This window comes from Podarcis gaigeae (genome assembly GCF_964106915.1).
Source record: "Podarcis gaigeae genome assembly, chromosome: 2".
NCBI lineage: Eukaryota > Metazoa > Chordata > Lepidosauria > Squamata > Lacertidae > Podarcis > Podarcis gaigeae.
Window position 1 is genome coordinate 54,585,413 of NC_139679.1, and position 19,201 is coordinate 54,604,613.

The window sequence follows — 19,201 nt, forward strand, 5'->3', positions numbered from 1 at the left end:
CAATTCCCCCTCTATCTCTCGCCTCTGAGCTGATGGCAGTTCCCTGACATTATCCATACAATGAAAACTGTTCAGTAGGTATTTCAGGGCCATAAATAAAAAGTACCTCCAGTCCCATTCATAAAAGGCAGAAAAATGTAAACATCTTACCAATTTATATTAGTGTTCACATTTGTTCCATCTCCCCATTGCCAACGAGACGTCTCTGAATGCCATTTCATTCCTACCCACATTTGTTGATTTATCATTGCTTTCACCCATGTCTGGAGCAGAACACAACAAAGACATAATTAGCATCGTTAAGATCTGGTGGTGTGATCTCAATATACTCCATAGGTGAAACTGCATACACATCAGGGGATAAGTATAGCTCAATTCTCCCTTTGAACAAAAACAAAAGGGTTGATAGCACCTTCTCTCTATCTCTCCACCTAGGTATCAGGCACAATACTTGAAATAAGAGGACTGGTACATATCTCACATGAAGCCATTTGCCTGTTCTCTTCCTCCCCAGTACCTCACCTAACAAGTGACTTCTGACTACAGCAAAAGTATGGGAAGGGAGGGAAGAAGGCTTTATATTTTTGTTAACACTCCTCCCTCACAGTACAAACAAAATCTCTCCCTTAAAATAAATGTTGAAGTGCCATTTGCAAAAAGGTAGATTTTTAAAGTGCCCACTGAATTTTCTTTAAGCAAGTAAATGTTATTTACCACCTTCAGCACTCTTGAATAGAAAGGTGACCAACATTTTATAGGGTTTTTCTTTTCTTTTTAAGATTCTAACCTTTTCCTCAAGGCTTTGTATCTCAAGTAGATTTGTGTCTTTAAAACGTCTGCATAGCTCCTGTGCTTCACTCCATGCCACTTTTCTTTTTTCGTCTATCAAGTAGCATTTTCCTCCCCAGTACCACCAGCCATCACCAAGGGGGCATCTTAAACTGTACAAGCCTGACACACCATTAAAAAAGAAAACAAATGCAAAAACTATTATGATTTCCCATGTTTTGTTGCTTTTCATAGTCTAACATTCCTTTGTATCTTTTGCCAAGTGAGTATTTTCAGAGTGGGTAGAGAGTTGTTCATTATATAAGGCAGAATCTTCCCATTAACTTCTGATAACTGTCAGTGATAAGCTTACACTGTACAAGTAATGGTTTGCAAATCAGGACCCATCCTCAGGGGCACATTCTCCCTTTCCCTCCATCCATCCATCAGAATCTATTGTTTTATCCTGTTGTTTTAATTACATTATTTTTCATTATTTTATGTCTTCAATTATAAACTACATTTGGCAAAGCTTTGTTTTCAAAACTCTTAAATGAAGAAATGAATAAATAAATAAATAAATAAATAGGGGTTTTTAAAAGAAAGAAAGAAAGAAAGAAAGAAAGAAAGAAAGAAAGCCCACTTACCGAAAGGGCATGTACCTACACGCTGAGGTGCAACACAAACAATGGGACCTTCACATGTTCCTGTAACAGGGTGGCATGGTTTGTCCCAATGACATGGCCGGCATTCAGCTTCACACTCTGGCCCATAGTATCCATAGTCACATGCTTAAAATAAAATAAAATAAAAGTAATATAGCAGTATGGAAAGTTCAAAATGTTTCACATACATTATCTTGTAACCTTTACAACAGCCCTGCTAGGTAGGTCAGTGTTATTATTTCCATACCTGAAGTTGGAAGAAAAGATTGGCTAAGGTTAGAGCCTAGTTGGGACTCAGCTTTACAGCTGAAAATAAAATGTTTTAAGTGTGTTTTATATGCAATATACAATATGACACTAGATGCCAATGGTGAGCCTTATGGAAAATTCATTGTATTTTTAAAAAACTTTTTAAAAAAAGCATTTTCAGAATGTTTTTTATATGTGTGTAGATTCCACCTCAGTTGGGAATTCCTGAGTCATAAGCTCAGCTATCCCCAACAATTAAACACTCATGCTGAAAGACATGCACCAGGTGGGATACGGGCAAGCAAAAAGTGGTTAAGCTACCATAACCACACTCACCCAGTTTTTGTCAGTATTTTCCCTGAGCTTGATACTGCCAAAAAGCCAGTTCTGTTAATTTCAAGCAGAAGCAGCTGTGCATACCACTGATTGGCTAAGGCCTTATGCTAATATACTCCCATTTCTACATTCTCGGCAAATCAACTTAAAAATATTTTCTTTACAAACTTTAACACACATATGCAGAGTGAGGGAGAAGGTACAATAGGTATATTTGTTAGGGCATCATGTAGTCACAGGGTTGGGTTACAACTCCATTCCTGTTGATGAAGGCAAGAGCAAAATGCTCTTTGGGAAGTGAGTGGCTCCCATTTAGTTTTGCAGAGCCACTAAATTTGAAAAGTCATTGGAGTATCACCAAGGATAAGAAACAACAAGAAATAAAGAGCCCATTTCCCACATAACCATAAGTAGTACTACTTAACTACTACTAACATACCGTATTTTTTCCTCTATAAGATGCACCAGACCACAGGATGCACCTAGATGTTGGAGGAGGAAAACAAGAAAAAAAAAATCTGAATCTCAGAAGCCAGAACAGCAAGAGGGATCGCTGTGCAGTGTAAGCAGCAATCCCTCTTGCTGTCCTGGCTTCTGGGATAGCTGCGCAGCCTGCATGCACTCCATAAGACGCACACACATTTCCCCTTACTTTTTAGGAGGGAAAAAGTGAGTCTTATAGAGCAAAAAATACGGTATATAGTTATGGAACGACAAAGCTAGAACCATAACAGAAAAGAAAAAGCATAGAGAAAAGAATCAGTTGCAGTCCCTATTAGGGAGAGGCCCCAGGGACAAAACTCTCTTTGAGTAAGTACCAATTGTACTATTTATAGTGGGCATCAAGCGGTCACTGGGTTGGGACATATCACAGCTTTCCCCATTAGGGTAGGTATCAACAGCAACAGATTAGAGCAGGCATAGGCAAACTTCTGTCCTCCAGATGTTTGGGACTACAATTCCCATTCTCCCTGACCACTGGTTCTGTTAGCTAGGAATGATGGGAATTGTAGTCCCAAACATCTGGAGGGCTGGAGTTTGCCTATGGCTGGATTAGAGCTTTAAAGCCTGTTGAAGGACCTTGAGGCCAAAGGTGATATCCATTGAGGCAAATAAGTCCATTTTATAATGTCTGGCAAATGTGCTATGCAAGGACCATGAAGCCACCCTGCAAATCTCTGACAGTGGGGCATTAGTGGAAAAGGTAGCTATTTTGCTGCAAACCTGGTAGAATGCAAAGATAGGAAGAGGAAGATTTTTATTGGTCCTTTTTCTGATTTTTATTGAGGCGAAGGAAGCAGAGAAGAGAAGAAGCAAAAAAATAAAAAAGGTAGGAACAACATTTCTGAGGGAAGCAATCTGAGTAAGGTGTGAGGAGAGAATGGGCTGAAGAGTGGGGGGAAATCAGCCAAGTTGAAAGAACTAAGGTACAAACGGAGGAGGTAAAGAGGGAAAACCCTGACCATGGGAAGAAGAATAGAAAGAATATAAAGTGAAGATTACTGCTTTGCACAGGCAGGAACAGATAACTAAGTGATAGCTGCCCACTTTCCAAAGAGTAGTGCTTTTTTCATTTAAAAAAAATGTTTAGGGGCACTCTTTTTCCTACTTATATTAAAATACTGCCCCTCAATGAGGCCAAACTCAGATTCACAAAATGTTTAGGGGTATGTGTCCCCCAGAAAAAAGCACTGTTTGTGAGTATGCTTTACAGTGTTTGGAAGAGGCAAAAAGAAAGAAGACATCAGTGTTCAGTTGAGGGGGTATACTGGAGGAGTAAAAGCAGGAACAAGCAAATATCACACCTGCAGGAAAAACTTCTACATCTGTAGGTGAAAGAAACTAGCTATTCCAAGGTGCCAGACTCATCAGCAAGGAAAAGCATGAATGAGATTTCAAATGATCTACAGTGGTACCTCGGTTTACAAACAGTCCTGTTTATGAACTATTCAGTTTACGAACTCCACAAAACTGCAAGTAGTGTTCCGGTTTGTGAATTTTACCTCGGTCTATGAACAGAAGCCAAACAGTGGAAGGGCATCGGTGGCGGAAGGCCTCATTAGGGAAAGTGCACCTTGGTTTAAGAATGGATTTGGTTTAAGAATGGACTTCAGGAATGGATTACAGTAAGTTCGTAAACCGAGGTATCACTGTATTTAGAATACAAAAATATCACAGAATTTTGTATTTTCATGAGAGGGAATCTTGATACGATTCAGTATTCAATAATTCTAAACATTTAAGAAGGTACTCAAGACAATTACGACTACCTGATTTTAAAAATGTTACACTTGGACCAAATCCGCCACCGACTAATATTAAACCATTGAACAAGAAATATCCATTTTTCCACAATCCATAGCCAAGACATTTTGACTTCAATCTAATACATTCATCCCTTGAATAATTGTAAGTATAATTGGTTGACAAAGCTGGTTTCTCTGAGATCACTAGTGAATCCCAAAAGCCTGTGTATACATCAAGGTCTGTAGGGAAGACAGAAAAACGTTATACTGAGGTCCATCTGTTAAATATATATGAACAACCAAATATTAATATCATTTATGTGATGCTTACATAAGAGGTCTCTTTAAGAAGATTGAACACTATAAGCAAGTTCTACAGCTTAATTAACAGTGATGTAGACGTATAAAGCTAGTTTATACGGATGATACGGATACGGATATGGATGATATGATACGGATATGATACGGATGATATGATACTTATGATACGGATGACTCACAACAAAGCCAGGCAAGGTCAGTTAGCACTTTGAAAAATCTATGCTGAGTACTGTATATTTCTTTAAAATGTTAAAATTTGTAGACAAAATAAACAATGTCATAACTCTGATATTTTAATCATCCCTATTATTGCTCACTTGTCTGCAATCAATATGCTTGAACATATGAGGGAATTCAGCTACACTGCTCACAGATTGTAAAAAGCAAAAAAAAACCCTTTTTTAAAATTCTAAACCTTTGCCATCAACTTACGATACATGAGCCACAATGCATGTACAAATTCAACAGAAAAATGAAGCTACTGAACACTGGGTACCACCATTAGACCCATAACAGCATTTGACAAGTTATGGCTTTGTTGCCATAAGATCAACTACTATTAAGCAGTTGCTACTAGCACACTTTAAATCAAGACAGTAAATCCCACAGAAATAATGGAAAGCAATTCTTTAAGGCAATCAGTCATTCAGTGCTGACAAAGGTAGCAAGAGATCTAGAACTTTCTGGGGATTTCTTTAATGCCAATGTAACACATGGGTCTCTTAACAAAATGATTCTGTTCAGATTTCCAACAGCTCCATTACATTCCTCTCTGTGACAACTGGGCATGCTCATTGCGCTGTTTTGGGGAACTTGCCTCATGAGGAGGGTTCAAGAGGATTTGTTTGTTTTTTGACCTTCTGCATATCTTAGGGTTCCCTGGTGATGTGATTCTTTCTTCTCTGAAATCTTGCTTGGTATGTGACTGATTCCTGAAGGATCAAACTAACGCACGATATAGTTCAGCATCCTATTCTCACAGTGGCCATCTACAAGCAGGACTTATTTTCACCTCTTTAAGAGGTTTTTAAAAGCTTTTTTTGGCACTTCTGCAAATCATTCATTTAACTGAGTTATGCTTGAGGGGGTAAGAAGTGTACATTTTTATAAAACTACAGAGGATCTTCATTATAACAGCTGGTGAGTTTTGAAAGCTGCTGCTGACTCTTCTAATTCCTTCTGCTAACTCTATACAATTCTCAGAGTTCATCTAGGTTGCTACCTCGTTTAGATGCTGAAGCTATCAGAATTTTGTCAGAATACAAATATTCACCACAGCAGATCACAAGTAAATTGAGAGGCCAATGCCCTAAAACTTCCCAAATAAATACAGAAAGTTTGCATTAAAAGCCTTCAGATTGAAACATGTGATCTAAGACCTTATGGGCTGTTGATCATGAATACACAGCAAAGTGTACCTAAAGATTTAGTGCCCCAAAACAGAGTACTATAAACCACAGTGGTACCTCAGTTTACGAACTTAATCCGTTCCAGAAGTCCGTTCTTAAACCAAAACCGTTCTTAAACTGATGCGCGTTTTCCCTAATGAGGCCTCCCGCCACCAGTGCCCTTCCACCGTTCGGATTCCGTTTTAGACCAAGACACTAATTCTGGTTTTGCGGAGTTTGTAAACCAAATCATTCTTAAACCGAGATACCACTGTACTGTGTTGCAACTGATATACTGTAATTCAGGGCTTCTTTCTGTTCTGTTCTGTCCCTCTGTTGGGACAGTTGATCTTCAAAAAGTCAATAATGCTAACTCTCATTCAGTTGTCTTCTTCCCCAAATTATACATGAGCAACTTCTACGTAACAATAAAGATCAGCAGACTCCGAACCTCGTCCAGCTGGTCTCTTGCACACCCATTCTCTCTTTTCAGTACAGTAAACTTTACTGATAACACCTTTGTTTGACATATCAGCACATCTGTGCCATTTGTACCCCTTTGGGAAATCCAGCCTGTCAAAATATAATAAAAGAATTAATTAAGTAACTTCATCTGTACATGCCAATGTAATTTCTACATGATCATTGCTGATCACTGGTGACCACCAACTCTTCTTTCTCCCAACTCGAATGGAGAGCAGATACCCCTTCTGAGCCAAGCTGGGAGTGTGCACTGAGAAGATAGTGCAGGCTGGCGGATCATTCAGTGCACTTTCTTAACCTGTCTGGGGAGGGAATTGCCTACTACTCACTGAAATTGGGTGAGCAGGGTGCTTTAAAAGTGCAGATTGTGCTGGCTGGCAACAGCAGGTGGGATGCACACTTACAAAACACTATTACTTCTGTTTTAAGAATGCTCCTGGCAATTACACTGCGAGAAGTGAGGTTACAGGGAACCAGACAGAGGGCCTTCTCGGTAGTGGTGCCCACCCTGTGGAACACCCTCCCTTCAGATGTGAAGGAAATAAGCAGCTATCCTATCTTTAAAAGACATCTGAAGGCAGCCCTGTTTAGGGAAGTTTTTAACATTTGACTGGGAGCCGCACAGAGTGGCTGGGGAAACTCAGCCAGATGGGTGGAGTATAAATAATAATTTTATTATTATTATTATTATTATTATTATTATTATTATTATTATTACACTACATCATCACATGATGCATTCTGGCCCAACTGCTATGAAAGAACACAGGGTTTTTGTTGTTATTGTTAAAGAAGCAAGGGAGGGTAAAGTTAAACAGCTTAGACATTTTAGTGAAATTCCTACTCCTGAAAGCACTCAAACCCTAGCTTTTTCCCCCCATTCCATGCATACTTGTTATAAGATCTTTGTATCTGATATAACTTTTTAGAGGAAGAGGTGGAATAATGTAAGGAATTGATTGGCAGTACCTTCTAGTAAGAAATGAACACTTGCACAGATGGCCTTTTCAGATATTTTAGTACCAGTGGTCTGACTGGTTTAAGGCAGTCGTCTATATTTCTATGATTCCAGCCAGGCAAGCATTTAAGCAAGGCACTAATCCCTATGTCTTTGGGTACCATACAAAGAAAGAAGAAGAGCTGACTAACGGTTCTCAGAGTCCTGATATTTTCTAATACTCAGATCATACAAGTGCATTACCACCACCAAAGCCAGTGACATTATATGATAGGTGAGAAAATCAAGCAGCCATGCCTCAACTTTCCTACTAAGTGCAACATATTGTGATATGGTAGGAAAGCAACATGTCTGGCCCAGCCTTTAGGTTTGAGCCAATAGCAAAACAACAATTTAAATGTGAGTGGAAAAGGGATAAGGGTTGGCCAGATGTAGAACACAAACCCTAAATATTTATTCACTACCCTGTGCTTAGAAAAAGTAATTTTGTCATGTGTTACTTACTCATACTTCCATAACTTTCTCCAGACTCTACCTCTACGCTCTCTCAGTCTTTCCCTGACCTGTTCTCAGTATTTTGTAATAATAAAGACCACTATAAAAGACCATCCTTGATGAGTCTTTTCATAGCTGTTTGCAAACATGTAATACACAGCTGAGATCTTCTTAAACTGCCAACAGTTATGGATTGGGCCCACTCATTATACATACCACTGCAATGTACTTTCTGCATTGTCCTCATGTGACCAAGCCCAGACCTCATCAGAGTTTATATCTTGCAGTCCTAGCCATGTTTTTTCTCTAACAAACTTTTGTATCCACTCCTACAATTGAAATCAGGATGAGGAATAAAAACAGAAATAGCTAGGCAGTACTGATTTTTAAAAGCAGTGCATGTGTTTTCACAATTAATGAAAAGATGATCACTTTGTTCCCATTCCAGCTGCAAATGTTGCTTCTGATATTAAACTGGTGTTGGGTTATCTTGCACAGGTATCATTAAAGCAGTTAGAAATTATATGATTTTAGTACTAGGATAAACAATGAGCAAAGTTGAGATCTGGATCTTCAGTACATATTGTATTTATTATGAGGACTACCTATTCAACTGTGATATACAAGCTCTTTAAAACCTCTTCCTAGCTTGGGTCAAAGATATCTCAAGGATCATTTTCCCCCACCTGAATCTGCCTAAATGTTAAAATTGTTTACAGAGGTTGTCCTTTGTGTCCTACCAGCACCTGAAAGAGGACAACTGATGGAAGAGTAGTTCCAGCTCTATCAATTGTCATTGATTGGCAGCCATTTCATCTGGCTGCGATAGAGGGAGAGATGGGAAGAACAACACCCTCTGTGAACTGTGCAGAGGGACCTGCTTCAGTTGGCTCCTCCTCGCCCTCAAACAGGTCATTAAAATAACTTTGTAAGTTTAAGGCTAAGTGCCAGATTTTGCTTTTCCTAGTCCCTCATCTCTCCTCCTCTCATGCTGCGTCTTTTAGACAGGAAGCCTGCAGGGAGGGACTGTGCTGTCTATTGTTGAACTTATCTAAGCCACCTTGGAAGCCTTTTTGGCTGAACAGCAGGGTTAATACATAAGGAGGATCTTTGTGCAAAATTAGACATTAACATATGTATCACTTACTGAGCCAGGAAGGACAAACATAAATCTGATGCTCATTCAACTAATCATTCAGTTATGTATACCTTGGTGTTCTGCATGCCACTGCTCATCCCCAGTCATATTAGGCTTACAAAGACACACAGTGGAATGGAAAGGTACTTTAAGGCATGAATAAAATAGTAATATAGAAGTGGGCACTTGTATCCAGTAGGACTAAGTTGATCTATTCTTGCTGGTGTTATTGTTTGAAATGCATGTGGTAGCTCTTGTTCCTTTGTCTGATTGATGTAGCCTATCTCCTTGCTCCTACAATCCCAGGGAAACCAGCAGCTGGAGCACTGTTCTTTTCAGAAAGGATGGGAGGAAATAAGCTCCCTTCAGCTGCTCCTTCTCTGGCCAATGGATGGGGTTCATTGGTCTTACTCTTGTCCCAATTATCTTTCTGAGAGGCAGGGGGAGCAGCTTCCTAGTGGCCTTTGGTCCCCTGGCCAACAGCAGAAACCAGAATGTGCTGCCCTTCAGCTGTGCAGCCCCTGAGCAATAGTGCTATGGATTAAAACCCTCTGCTAGCAATTCAACCATGGGAACAAAATTCTTTGGACCAGCAAAGCACCATGAATGGCTGGGAAGGAGCAAGCAAAGCTAAACAACGTGTTGCAGAGCAGAAGTAGTTGTTACATGACAGAGTGTGTGTACCTCACTATGGTATGTACTGGCAATAGCAAGGGCCAGTAAAACAGCTTGCAGAAGTAAGCTAGTATGAAGTTTTGCAGGCCATTAACTTGTAGGTTTGTTCATAAGGCTGAGGTAATGTGATCTGGGTGTTCTGCATCTATGTCCACACATGAAATGTTTCCCTCTAAAAAGGTGGGGGGTGAGGGCAGAAGTGAATGCGTGCAACAAGCTTTCAGGCAGAGAATCCAGATGAATATTGCCTTCTATGTGTGACACGTAGAGGAGCATGTACTAATTCACCATATGGACAGGTATGAACCAGCCTTCTCAGGTCTTACCATTTAAAAAATGATAATTGAGGTTCTGGGGATTCTTACAGCAATTCTTTACAACAGCATCACTAAAGGAACTTGCATCAGCTTGGAAAGAATAACAGAAAAGTGTAGAAACGTTTTTTTTACTGTATAGTGCCTGCAATATTAATAAAAAAGTACAGCATTCTTCTGAATTGTGATACTTCTACATAGGTGCTAAAGTTCTGGAAGTACAGGCCAATTAAGACAAGAGTCACTAATGGTAAAATAGCCATACCAGATCATCTTGGTCTTCAATCCATAGAAGTTCAGCAGCCCTAAAACGACTGCAGGAAGAATTGGCTTCTTCCCAGCGTTTTTCAGCATCAATATGGACAGAGAAATAGTAACAGTATCTGTTCCAGTAGCGCCATTTACCCATATCGGGACATCTCTGGCTGACTGTGCCTTTAAAAACAAATGCACAAAAAGCCACTTCATACTCTTGCCAAAACAAATATGCAAAACATTTACCCTGTGCAAACAGAACCTTTCCAGTCTCAAGAAATTCACTCTCATGATATCAACAAAAAATATAGGGATGGCCTGTAGAAAAAGACAGAAAAACTACGTTTTCCAGAGAACTGTGGATTTGGTAAAGATTAGCTCAAATTCAGATTGGGGTGGGGGGAATAGCTCCCCTTATTCCAATCCAAAGAGAATCCACGAGGTGCCAATCACTAGTTTCCACAACCATCATGATTCACTGGGGCAGAAATGTGTATCTGATCTGTGAACAACACACTGCATAATATTTATTCTGCTTGGAGGCTTTTCCCAATTCATTGCAATGTAGAAGTCATATTCAGAGAATGGTTCTTGTTACAGAACTGGCTAAACTAGGCATTAAATTTGCGTGTAATCACCTCTGAAAGGATCAGCAGGCGCTCAAACAGTGCTAGTGCAGCCACTCTTATGGCATGCTCCTAGTCTCCATCATTCAAAGGATGTTACTAAGAGCATGAACATCTGCTCTGTACTGAGCTAAACAACTACAAGACAAAATATGCACCAGGGCACATGGGGAAACAGCAGTGTTCTGTTTCATTTCCATTAAAATGATCCTGAAAACAGAGAAGCATTTAGGGATATTTTGAAGACCCGCGTCAGCCACAGAACAAAGACAGCAATATTTCATATAGACTAAATTTATTTATTTTTGTTTGTTTTTTACGCTTACTTTCTGAACACCTCTCTATAGAGGATGTGTCTCTGCAGAAGGCTTTCTCATCACAGAAACCAGTCAACATGTTACAAAGGGCATTATCTCTGCATGGTGGACATTCTTCCCCACATCCATATCCATAACGTCCTGGTGAACAAGCTAGAGTGCAGAGAATTTAAAATTTTTTAAAGTAACCAAGCTGTCTTGGACATCTATGTATGATAAAAATATGATAAAAATATTCCAAGCTACAAATACACAGGCAAACATATAGGGAGGAATTCAACATAGTATTAAGGAGATCATTTTTGTCAGCACAAGAATTTCTGCTTGCCTGATGGAATGAGTTCTCCTCTCCTCCTCCCATGTACTGTTCTAGAGATTATCCTGGCCTCCCCATGAGCAAATTTGGGGGCCATGGTGGGGAGGATGGAGAAGCAACATCATGTTATCGGAAGTCGCTGCATGGGCTTTCACTAGGTGGACTGGTCAGCTGAATCCAGCCCTAATAAATTATTTTTTACAGTAAGATCCAGTGTTTTACCACAGCAACATGCCTTACCATGGACAAACTACTGATTACCATCATACCTTGGATCTCAAACACCTTGGCTCCTGAACAAATCGGCTCCCGAACTATTGAAACCCAGAAGTGTAATGGTTTTTGAACAATTTTTGGATGCTCCTGCAGCCAATCAGAAGCTGTGCCTTGGTTTTTGAATGGTTCCAGGAGTTCTGTTTGAGAACCAAGGTACAACTGTACCTTGTCAACAGGAAAGGGAGTCAATAACCAATGAGTGGGTATCCCTAAGAAAATTTTGCCACACCAAGCAGCCCAACTGGGACCTGTAAAAAGACCATGACCTATAGAAGACTGTTCAGAAGATACTGCAGCCCTCAAGATGAAAAATTCTGTTTCAGAAAGAAGTAAATAAGCACTACTAAAACTGTAAATAATTACAGCAGTGTTAAATTCTGAATCATCACTTCAGCTTATGAAATTATATCCATTCTGGATGCTTTGTCTCATCCTGTGTGAAATAAATCACAGAGTGATGTACTAACAAGGTTGAGCAGAGAATGCATGAGTTAGACTATTCCAAAACATCATGAGATCTCATGCTTTCTTATCTGTACTGATTATTAAAATCTGGATGTATTCCCAACACTTCCAGGTGCTTCAAACTCAAAAGCTAAGCAGCATTTTCTCATTCTCAGCTGAACATAGAACAGTAAGCAGAAAATCATATCACTACAGTGAGAGCAACTGGAGATGGCTCAGCATTGTTTTAAAGCAGCAATCAAATAGAAAACATAAAAAAACCCTGAGTATTACTGTGACAGGTGCAAAGCAGATAAACTATATAAAAGTTCCAATAAACCCCTAGAATACAATAGGATGTATGACTGCCCTGAGAAAGCCACAGAACAGCAACAAAATATATGGGTCATTTGTGAGGAAAGTACTGTGGTCCTCCGCAACTACATGGAGACACTGTGGGCAACACAACCCTAAAAGAGTAATATAAGCATATGGATATTTAGCACCTTTGATACAGAAGAAATACAAAGTGCAATAACTTACTTTATCATCCAAGTGCTAGGCAACAAGATAAATAGAAATTTACAAGAAGAAAAAATACAGAATCAAACATGTTAGGTTGTAAAATATCAAAATGCTGGCAAGGCTATGCTATGTCTGCCAGCTCCAGTTTCCACAGATTACTATATCTCTTGGGCCTTTATTTAACCTCCCATACCAATTACATTCTACTACATTTGTCTTTTATTTTCTACTATGCTCCCTCTTCTTCAGTTTGTCTATCTTTGTCAATTTACTTTTCTCCATTTCTCTCTTTGTCTCCTATGCTGTGTGTGCTCTCTCACTTGTGCGCGCGCGCGCGCGCTCTCTCTCTCTCTCTCTCTCTCTCTCACACACACACACACACACACACACACACTGCATGTCCGTATTGTATCACCATTATCATATTTCTCCCTCCCCCAATTTGGTTTGCTTCTTATGCTTCCTAGCTCAATCTCTCTTAGATCAGTAGTTCTCAAACTGTGTGCCAAGTCCCATGGTATAATATGAGGATACCCCTCAAAAGCATGTTAGCACTTTTTGAATGGCTCCTGGAATGCATTAGGATGGGTTGGAACCTGCAAGCTTCAATATAAAAAACATGCTCTCAAGTTTATTATTTAGCAGAATACTGAGCCATCTCAATGTAACATGGGGTACAACTAGCATGGCTCCTCCAGATGATCTCAGTGTTTGGGCTGGGATATTAGGGTTCAGACACTCCTTATGGTAACCTGGACTCAACCTGTTCAGGGCTTTGGCTATTGACATAATATATGAACCCAACCCAGTAGCATATAGGCAGCCAGTCCAGATGTTTTAGTGGAGGTGCCACATACTGTTGGCTTTCTAACCCCATCTACAGTCTAACTGATGCTTTCTTCACCAGCTGGAGCTTCCAGAGTAGGGCAGTACTACATACTGTACATTACAGTAATCCAGACTTGAAGTTACCAATTCATGGTGGCCAAGTTATCCCAATCCAAATACGGGCATAGCTGGTGTACTAAGTGAAACTGCTAGGGACATTTGGGCCTCTTGTGTCTAGGTGTATCTAGGAGTACTACCAAGTTACAGACCTGCTCCTTTAGGAGTGCAACCCCATCCACAAATTTTGTTGGCTCCCACCCCCACAAGGAATCATTTTATATATAAAAAAAACTAAATTTGGTCAATCTTTAAGCTCCACTGGTTCTGATCCTTTACAATATTTCCAGGACATTTCAAACTTCTATTTGGAGCTATTATAGCTCAGAATTTTGAATCTTTACTCAGCATTCCAGTGCACCAAACAGCTATAAAAACAGAAATGATCCTTACCGGTCTTCAAGTGAAATACATTATGCCTCACACCTGATACCATTTCCATTCCTGTGACAAGAAAATGCTTGTCTGGCCAGCTACTTATTCCAGTACAGTTCTCTCTTAATATACAATAGAATCTTGCTTCCTCAAAGCTTTTGTACACAGCCAGGGGGTGAACAGCCAGCATTATTTTCCCAGGGTAATCAATGAAAATGTCAGGACCAACTTTTTAAAAAAGAAGAGACAATTTAGTAACATGATTATAATTTAGTAACAAGATTACTGACAGCAAATACAGCATGAATTGCTATATGAAAGAAAGCAAATTTAGGAATCTTAGTCACTACAATTAATCATACTTACTCTGGGCAAATTCAGATTCATAATCATAAAACAGAGCAAAAGGTTACGTGATCCTATGATGAGCATTTATATTGTATAACAATCAAATATTCCAATCAGTACCTATTTCTTTTTCACAAACATAGAAATGTTGCTCAGTGCATGGTAATGCCATAAGTCTGCCTCCTCTAACCATCATAACACATCCATTTGCTGTGGCGGGAAAGTCCCATAACCTGATTAAAAATATAAAAAATAAGCTGGTAGAATTAACAATGCAATTTATACACTCTGCCTTACAAAATTAAAAAAACAACAACCAACAACTGAATATCCCATACATTTCTGTACTCTTTACAGTAGTATTCCTGAGAATGCAGAACCAATTTGTTTACTTCAGAGGGCGCCTTTATAATGTTGTATGTTGTCTAATTAAAAGCAAACAGGAAACTTTTCTAAAATATGTAGAAAATATTGAAATCTAAAAGCAGAATGCAAACAAAAAGCAGATGGCATAGAAATTAGGGGCATCTCTGAGAGTCCAGTTCCCAAATTAAAACTGAATGGATGGAACAATAGCTCAACACTAAACATAGTAGTGTGGTGTCACAGGAAAGTGGGACCAACTGCCTTTATATTACTGAACAGAACAAAAATCCAGTTATATTGATAAACAGGCAGCCCCCAGTTTACGCATGTTCAATATGTGCACGACCATGTCTATACAAATCATGCCAAACGTGGAAGTGACCTGGAAATGCCATAAAAAGGGTGGAATGGAGGCAAGGGCAGAATGAGGTGTTTGCAGGCTTTTTCAATGGTTTTCTTTGGTATGCAAAATGTTAACGGGAGGCGACCTGTAAATTGGGAGGGGAGATTTCCCAAAACTAAGAAATTAATAAATGTCAGAATCTAGCTAATAATTGGATAAGGAATGGAAAATGCAACCTGCTGAACTGTGCCAGATGTGGAATCCCTGGGTTGGTGCCTGGTAACTAGGTGCAGAGCCATTAAAAACCAATACCAGGGCCATTAAGGATTTTGGCAATACAAATGAACTGTCCTCTCCACCACCCATCCTGGTTCTGAGGAGTGGATAGAGGCAGGACAATTAACAGGAGATGGGATGGGGTGACTAGAAAATGAGTAATTTCATAGGAGGCTTGGGTTTTGGGTAAGAGGTCTGCTGGGAAAGAGAACAAAGGTCAGACCCCAAGAACTGCTGGGCGGGCTGTTGTCCGGAAGAGGCTGCATTATGTGACAAGGGGCCATGACTGACTGCTGCTTTGGAACTAAGCTTGCTGAAGCTAGGGGGGGTGGGATGAGAGACATTCTTAGGGTAAAATGTTCTGCACCCCCTCCATTGTAGATTTCCAGGGTAAATGTGTTAATAAACCAAATTTCTTAAAGACACTAGCCTCCACTGTCTTTCCAATGGAAACGCAATCCTGGGTAAGCTCCTGAAATCTCACACTGCACATGGAGATTATGGTAACATGTAACAATATTATTGGACAAAGACAGTCACAAAAGAATGGGGGGAAATGTATATCTTCCAGAGAAGAACTCTCTCCGTCAGTCTGTAGGCCTTACCTTCCAAAATGCTTCTCATCACCAAAACCTTCTTTAGCATCCTCTTCTGAGGATAATTTGAGAGCTATAACTGAGCAAGAGTGTTATTAAAAACAATGCTCAATAGGTACTATGGAAGTATCTATGGAACTATGCTCTTTTCCTGCAACTGCTGAAATTGAATGCTTACCAGGAGTAGTGTAATGGATCAAGAGCTTCTCGATCGCCACTCCATTTCCATACACTTCCTTCCTGTAGCAAACCAATCCAACTCTGACTTTCCATCATAGTATTAAGCCACTTCTAGAAAAAGAAATCTCTTTTAAAAACAGCTTATCAAATTTAAGACCTGAACAAATATCTGGAATCTGTATTGGGATGGATGGAATTCAACAGGCACTGTTGGTTGATGACAGATGCAAGCTACAGAACCCTGCTAGACAAAGGATCCTTGGGATGGCTTATGCAAAGTCATTAAAAGACAAAGGTGTTGATTGGCATCCGTTAGCACATCAAAGGAAGGGTCTCAGGACTGTGAAAGACAGGGAGGGAGCAGGCTGTGCTCACATGAGAAAAATGTGCCTCTAAAAATGTTCTTGGGATAGGAAGCAGTTGTTTGGAGTAGGAATGCTCTGGGAAGAAGGGAAACAAAAGCCAGAAATAATCTTGGCAGGCTGACTGAAGTGAGGCTGGGCTCCAGTGCTGCACTGCTGTGGGGAACACACCCCTCTTGCAATGACTCCTTCCATCTAAATTCAGGTGTAAGTATGTGAATAAGAAGGACGTGGGTGGCGCTGTGGGTTAAACCACAGAGCCTAGGACTTGCCGATCAGATGGTTGGTGGTTCGAATCCCCGCAACGGGGTGAGCTCCCGTTGGTCAGTCCCTGCTCCTGCCCACCTAGCAGTTCGAAAAGCACATCAAAGTGCAAATAAATAGGTACCGCTCTGGCGGGAAGGTAAACGGCATTTCCGTGCGCTGCTCTGATTCGCCAGAAGCGGCTTAGTCATGCTGGCCACATGACTTATACACTGTATGCTGGCTCCCTCGGCCAATAAAGCGAGATGAGCGCCGCAACCCGAGTCAGTCACGACTGGACCTAATGGTCAGAGGTCCCTTTACCTTTTATGTGAATAAGACATATTTCTTAAAGCTACAACAGCTTCCGCTACGTCTTGATTCTCAAAGGAGCACAAATTCTGGTTGGGCACCTAGAACCGTCCTGGAACCTTGCTACTGCTCGGCAGTCAGCAGGGTAGTGCTCAGCCTTTGTAACAATACTTAAAACTCTCGTACAGGCATTACAGCTCTTCAGCCATGTACTTCAGGCCTTGATGGTAACTAGACTGATACAAGCAATTTTCCTCCCCCTATTCCCTAGATTGCTTTTTAGCACCAGCTAGTATACTCAAACGCAGCAATTGCAGTAGACTCATCTTGATGTTATCAGGGCCAGTTTATCAGTGGGCTGGTAATTTTTTTAAAGGAACTGATGTAACTGATGAATTAACCTAAACTGATTAAAAGGGGGGGGGGGAGAGAATGCTACTCATCACAGCACCTATACAATGGGCTAGATATAGCAGGACTTTCAAGGTACAAATCTACTTTGTTTTTTTCTTGAGAGGGAGTACTATTAGTTTTCTTTAGTTCTTAGCCATCCAGCTAGCCTTTTCCCTCCCTCTGTTGTACCTTAGTGCATGTACCTAGCTTGGCTAGAGAACAGTCTAGGCTCTGCTCGCCAGTCTCCCAAACGACCTGCCAGCCATTTCTGAAGCTTACATGCCTTCCACACCCTTCTGCCTTTTTGACTTGAGCAATAGGGAGAGAAAACCATCTTAAATGGGTCAGATTTGGCTTATGAATCTCCAGCAGCCTATTACATCTTCAGTCTAATTGATTACATATCTGATCAAATGTAAAAAGTTGCAGTGCATTAAACCTAAATTAGTCAGTTTTAAATGTACTTATGCCTGTTCTTTTCAATGATCTGATGTGTATGATTCGGTTTTTGCCTTTTTGAAATATTTCCAGCTCCTTTTCCGAAAACAGGAAGAAAGGTAGCCTAAACTGAAACTAGCAATGTTTAAACCTTTTACAGTACAGTGGTACCTTGGGTTACATACGCTTCAGGTTACACACGCTTCAGGTTACAGACTCCGCTAACCCAGAAATATTACCTCAGGTTAAGAACTTTGCTTCAGGTTGAGAATAGAAATCGTGCTCTGGCGGCACGGCAGCAGCGGGAGGCCCCATTAGCTAAAGTGGTGCTTCAGGTTAAGAACAGTTTCAGGTTAAGAACGGACCTCCGGAACGAATTAAATACTTAACCCGAGGTACCATTATATGTCTTTTTGTTGTCTCAAATTTATCCTTGCACTAAAGTACAATACCTTTTCCTTTTCATTGTCAATTTTGACAAGGTTGACATCCTTATAGTATGAACACTGCACGCTTGCCTGTGCGTACTGCCGTTTCCTTTTCTTTTCAAAATAATAGCAGTGACCGTCATAAAACCACCATGGGGCATTCTGTGGACATTTTGGATTCCTGATGCCTGAAATGAAGAAAATTATAAGGAAACTAATGCTGATCTCTTATGTCAAGTGAGAACTGAACCTTTCTCTATAGTTGAGGATCATATCCATGATTGGATTTCTCCTTCAACTTGCTCCAAAAGACAGGTATGCCATCTGTAGTGGGCAGCCTGGCATCTTGCCTGCTCCAAAAAAGCAGCTTCAGGCACAGCTCTGCTTCTCTCTGTTATTATTTTTATTCTTATTATTAAGTGGTGAGTGTGTGATCTTTCCACGGGAGCATTTGGTTGGCAGAAAGTGCATGGTATTTCACACATAACTGGTGCAATTACTCCATCTTCCAGTGAGGGGAGATTTTTGGTTATGTTCCATCTTCCCAGGATTTTTCCATTGTTTGTTTGTCCTCTTGCTTGTAGATATAAATGCACCCCTTCCTTGTGACAATGGTTCTGTTTGTTTTCTTCTTAGAACACAACCACTACCCAAGTTTTGCAAATGTCTAAACGTTGGTCTTCAGATTTGGTTTCACTAGCGGCTATTTTAGCTATTTCTAATATCAGAGAAAGAAGACAGGCTGACTCAACTGCCTTCTAGTAAGATTATTTATTCTTTTTCATACAGCCTTAGCTATAT

The 19,201-nt window shown here is 40.2% G+C and overlaps 1 protein-coding gene across 8 annotated transcripts in view; it reads right to left on the reverse strand.

Moving 5' to 3' along the window:
• LOC310839580 (uncharacterized protein) overlaps positions 1–19,201 on the reverse strand; it is a 75,551-nt gene that overhangs the window by 36,525 nt on the left and 19,825 nt on the right. For all 8 annotated transcript variants that reach the window (XR_014561542.1, XM_083728215.1, XM_083728214.1 and 5 more), the window contains 12 exons: positions 18,425–18,588; positions 16,223–16,335; positions 14,584–14,696; positions 14,134–14,343; positions 11,244–11,387; positions 10,302–10,471; positions 8,126–8,238; positions 6,425–6,546; positions 4,289–4,504; positions 1,416–1,559; positions 788–951; positions 151–263 (listed from right to left, as the gene is read on the reverse strand). Coding sequence is in view for 7 of the 8 variants with exons in the window: in XM_083728215.1 (XP_083584341.1) it covers positions 151–263; positions 788–951; positions 1,416–1,559; positions 4,289–4,504; positions 6,425–6,546; positions 8,126–8,238; positions 10,302–10,471; positions 11,244–11,387; positions 14,134–14,343; positions 14,584–14,696; positions 16,223–16,335; positions 18,425–18,588 (1,786 nt within the window). In the remaining variant the exon portion in view is untranslated. The remainder of the gene's footprint in view (positions 1–150; positions 264–787; positions 952–1,415; positions 1,560–4,288; positions 4,505–6,424; positions 6,547–8,125; positions 8,239–10,301; positions 10,472–11,243; positions 11,388–14,133; positions 14,344–14,583; positions 14,697–16,222; positions 16,336–18,424; positions 18,589–19,201) is intronic.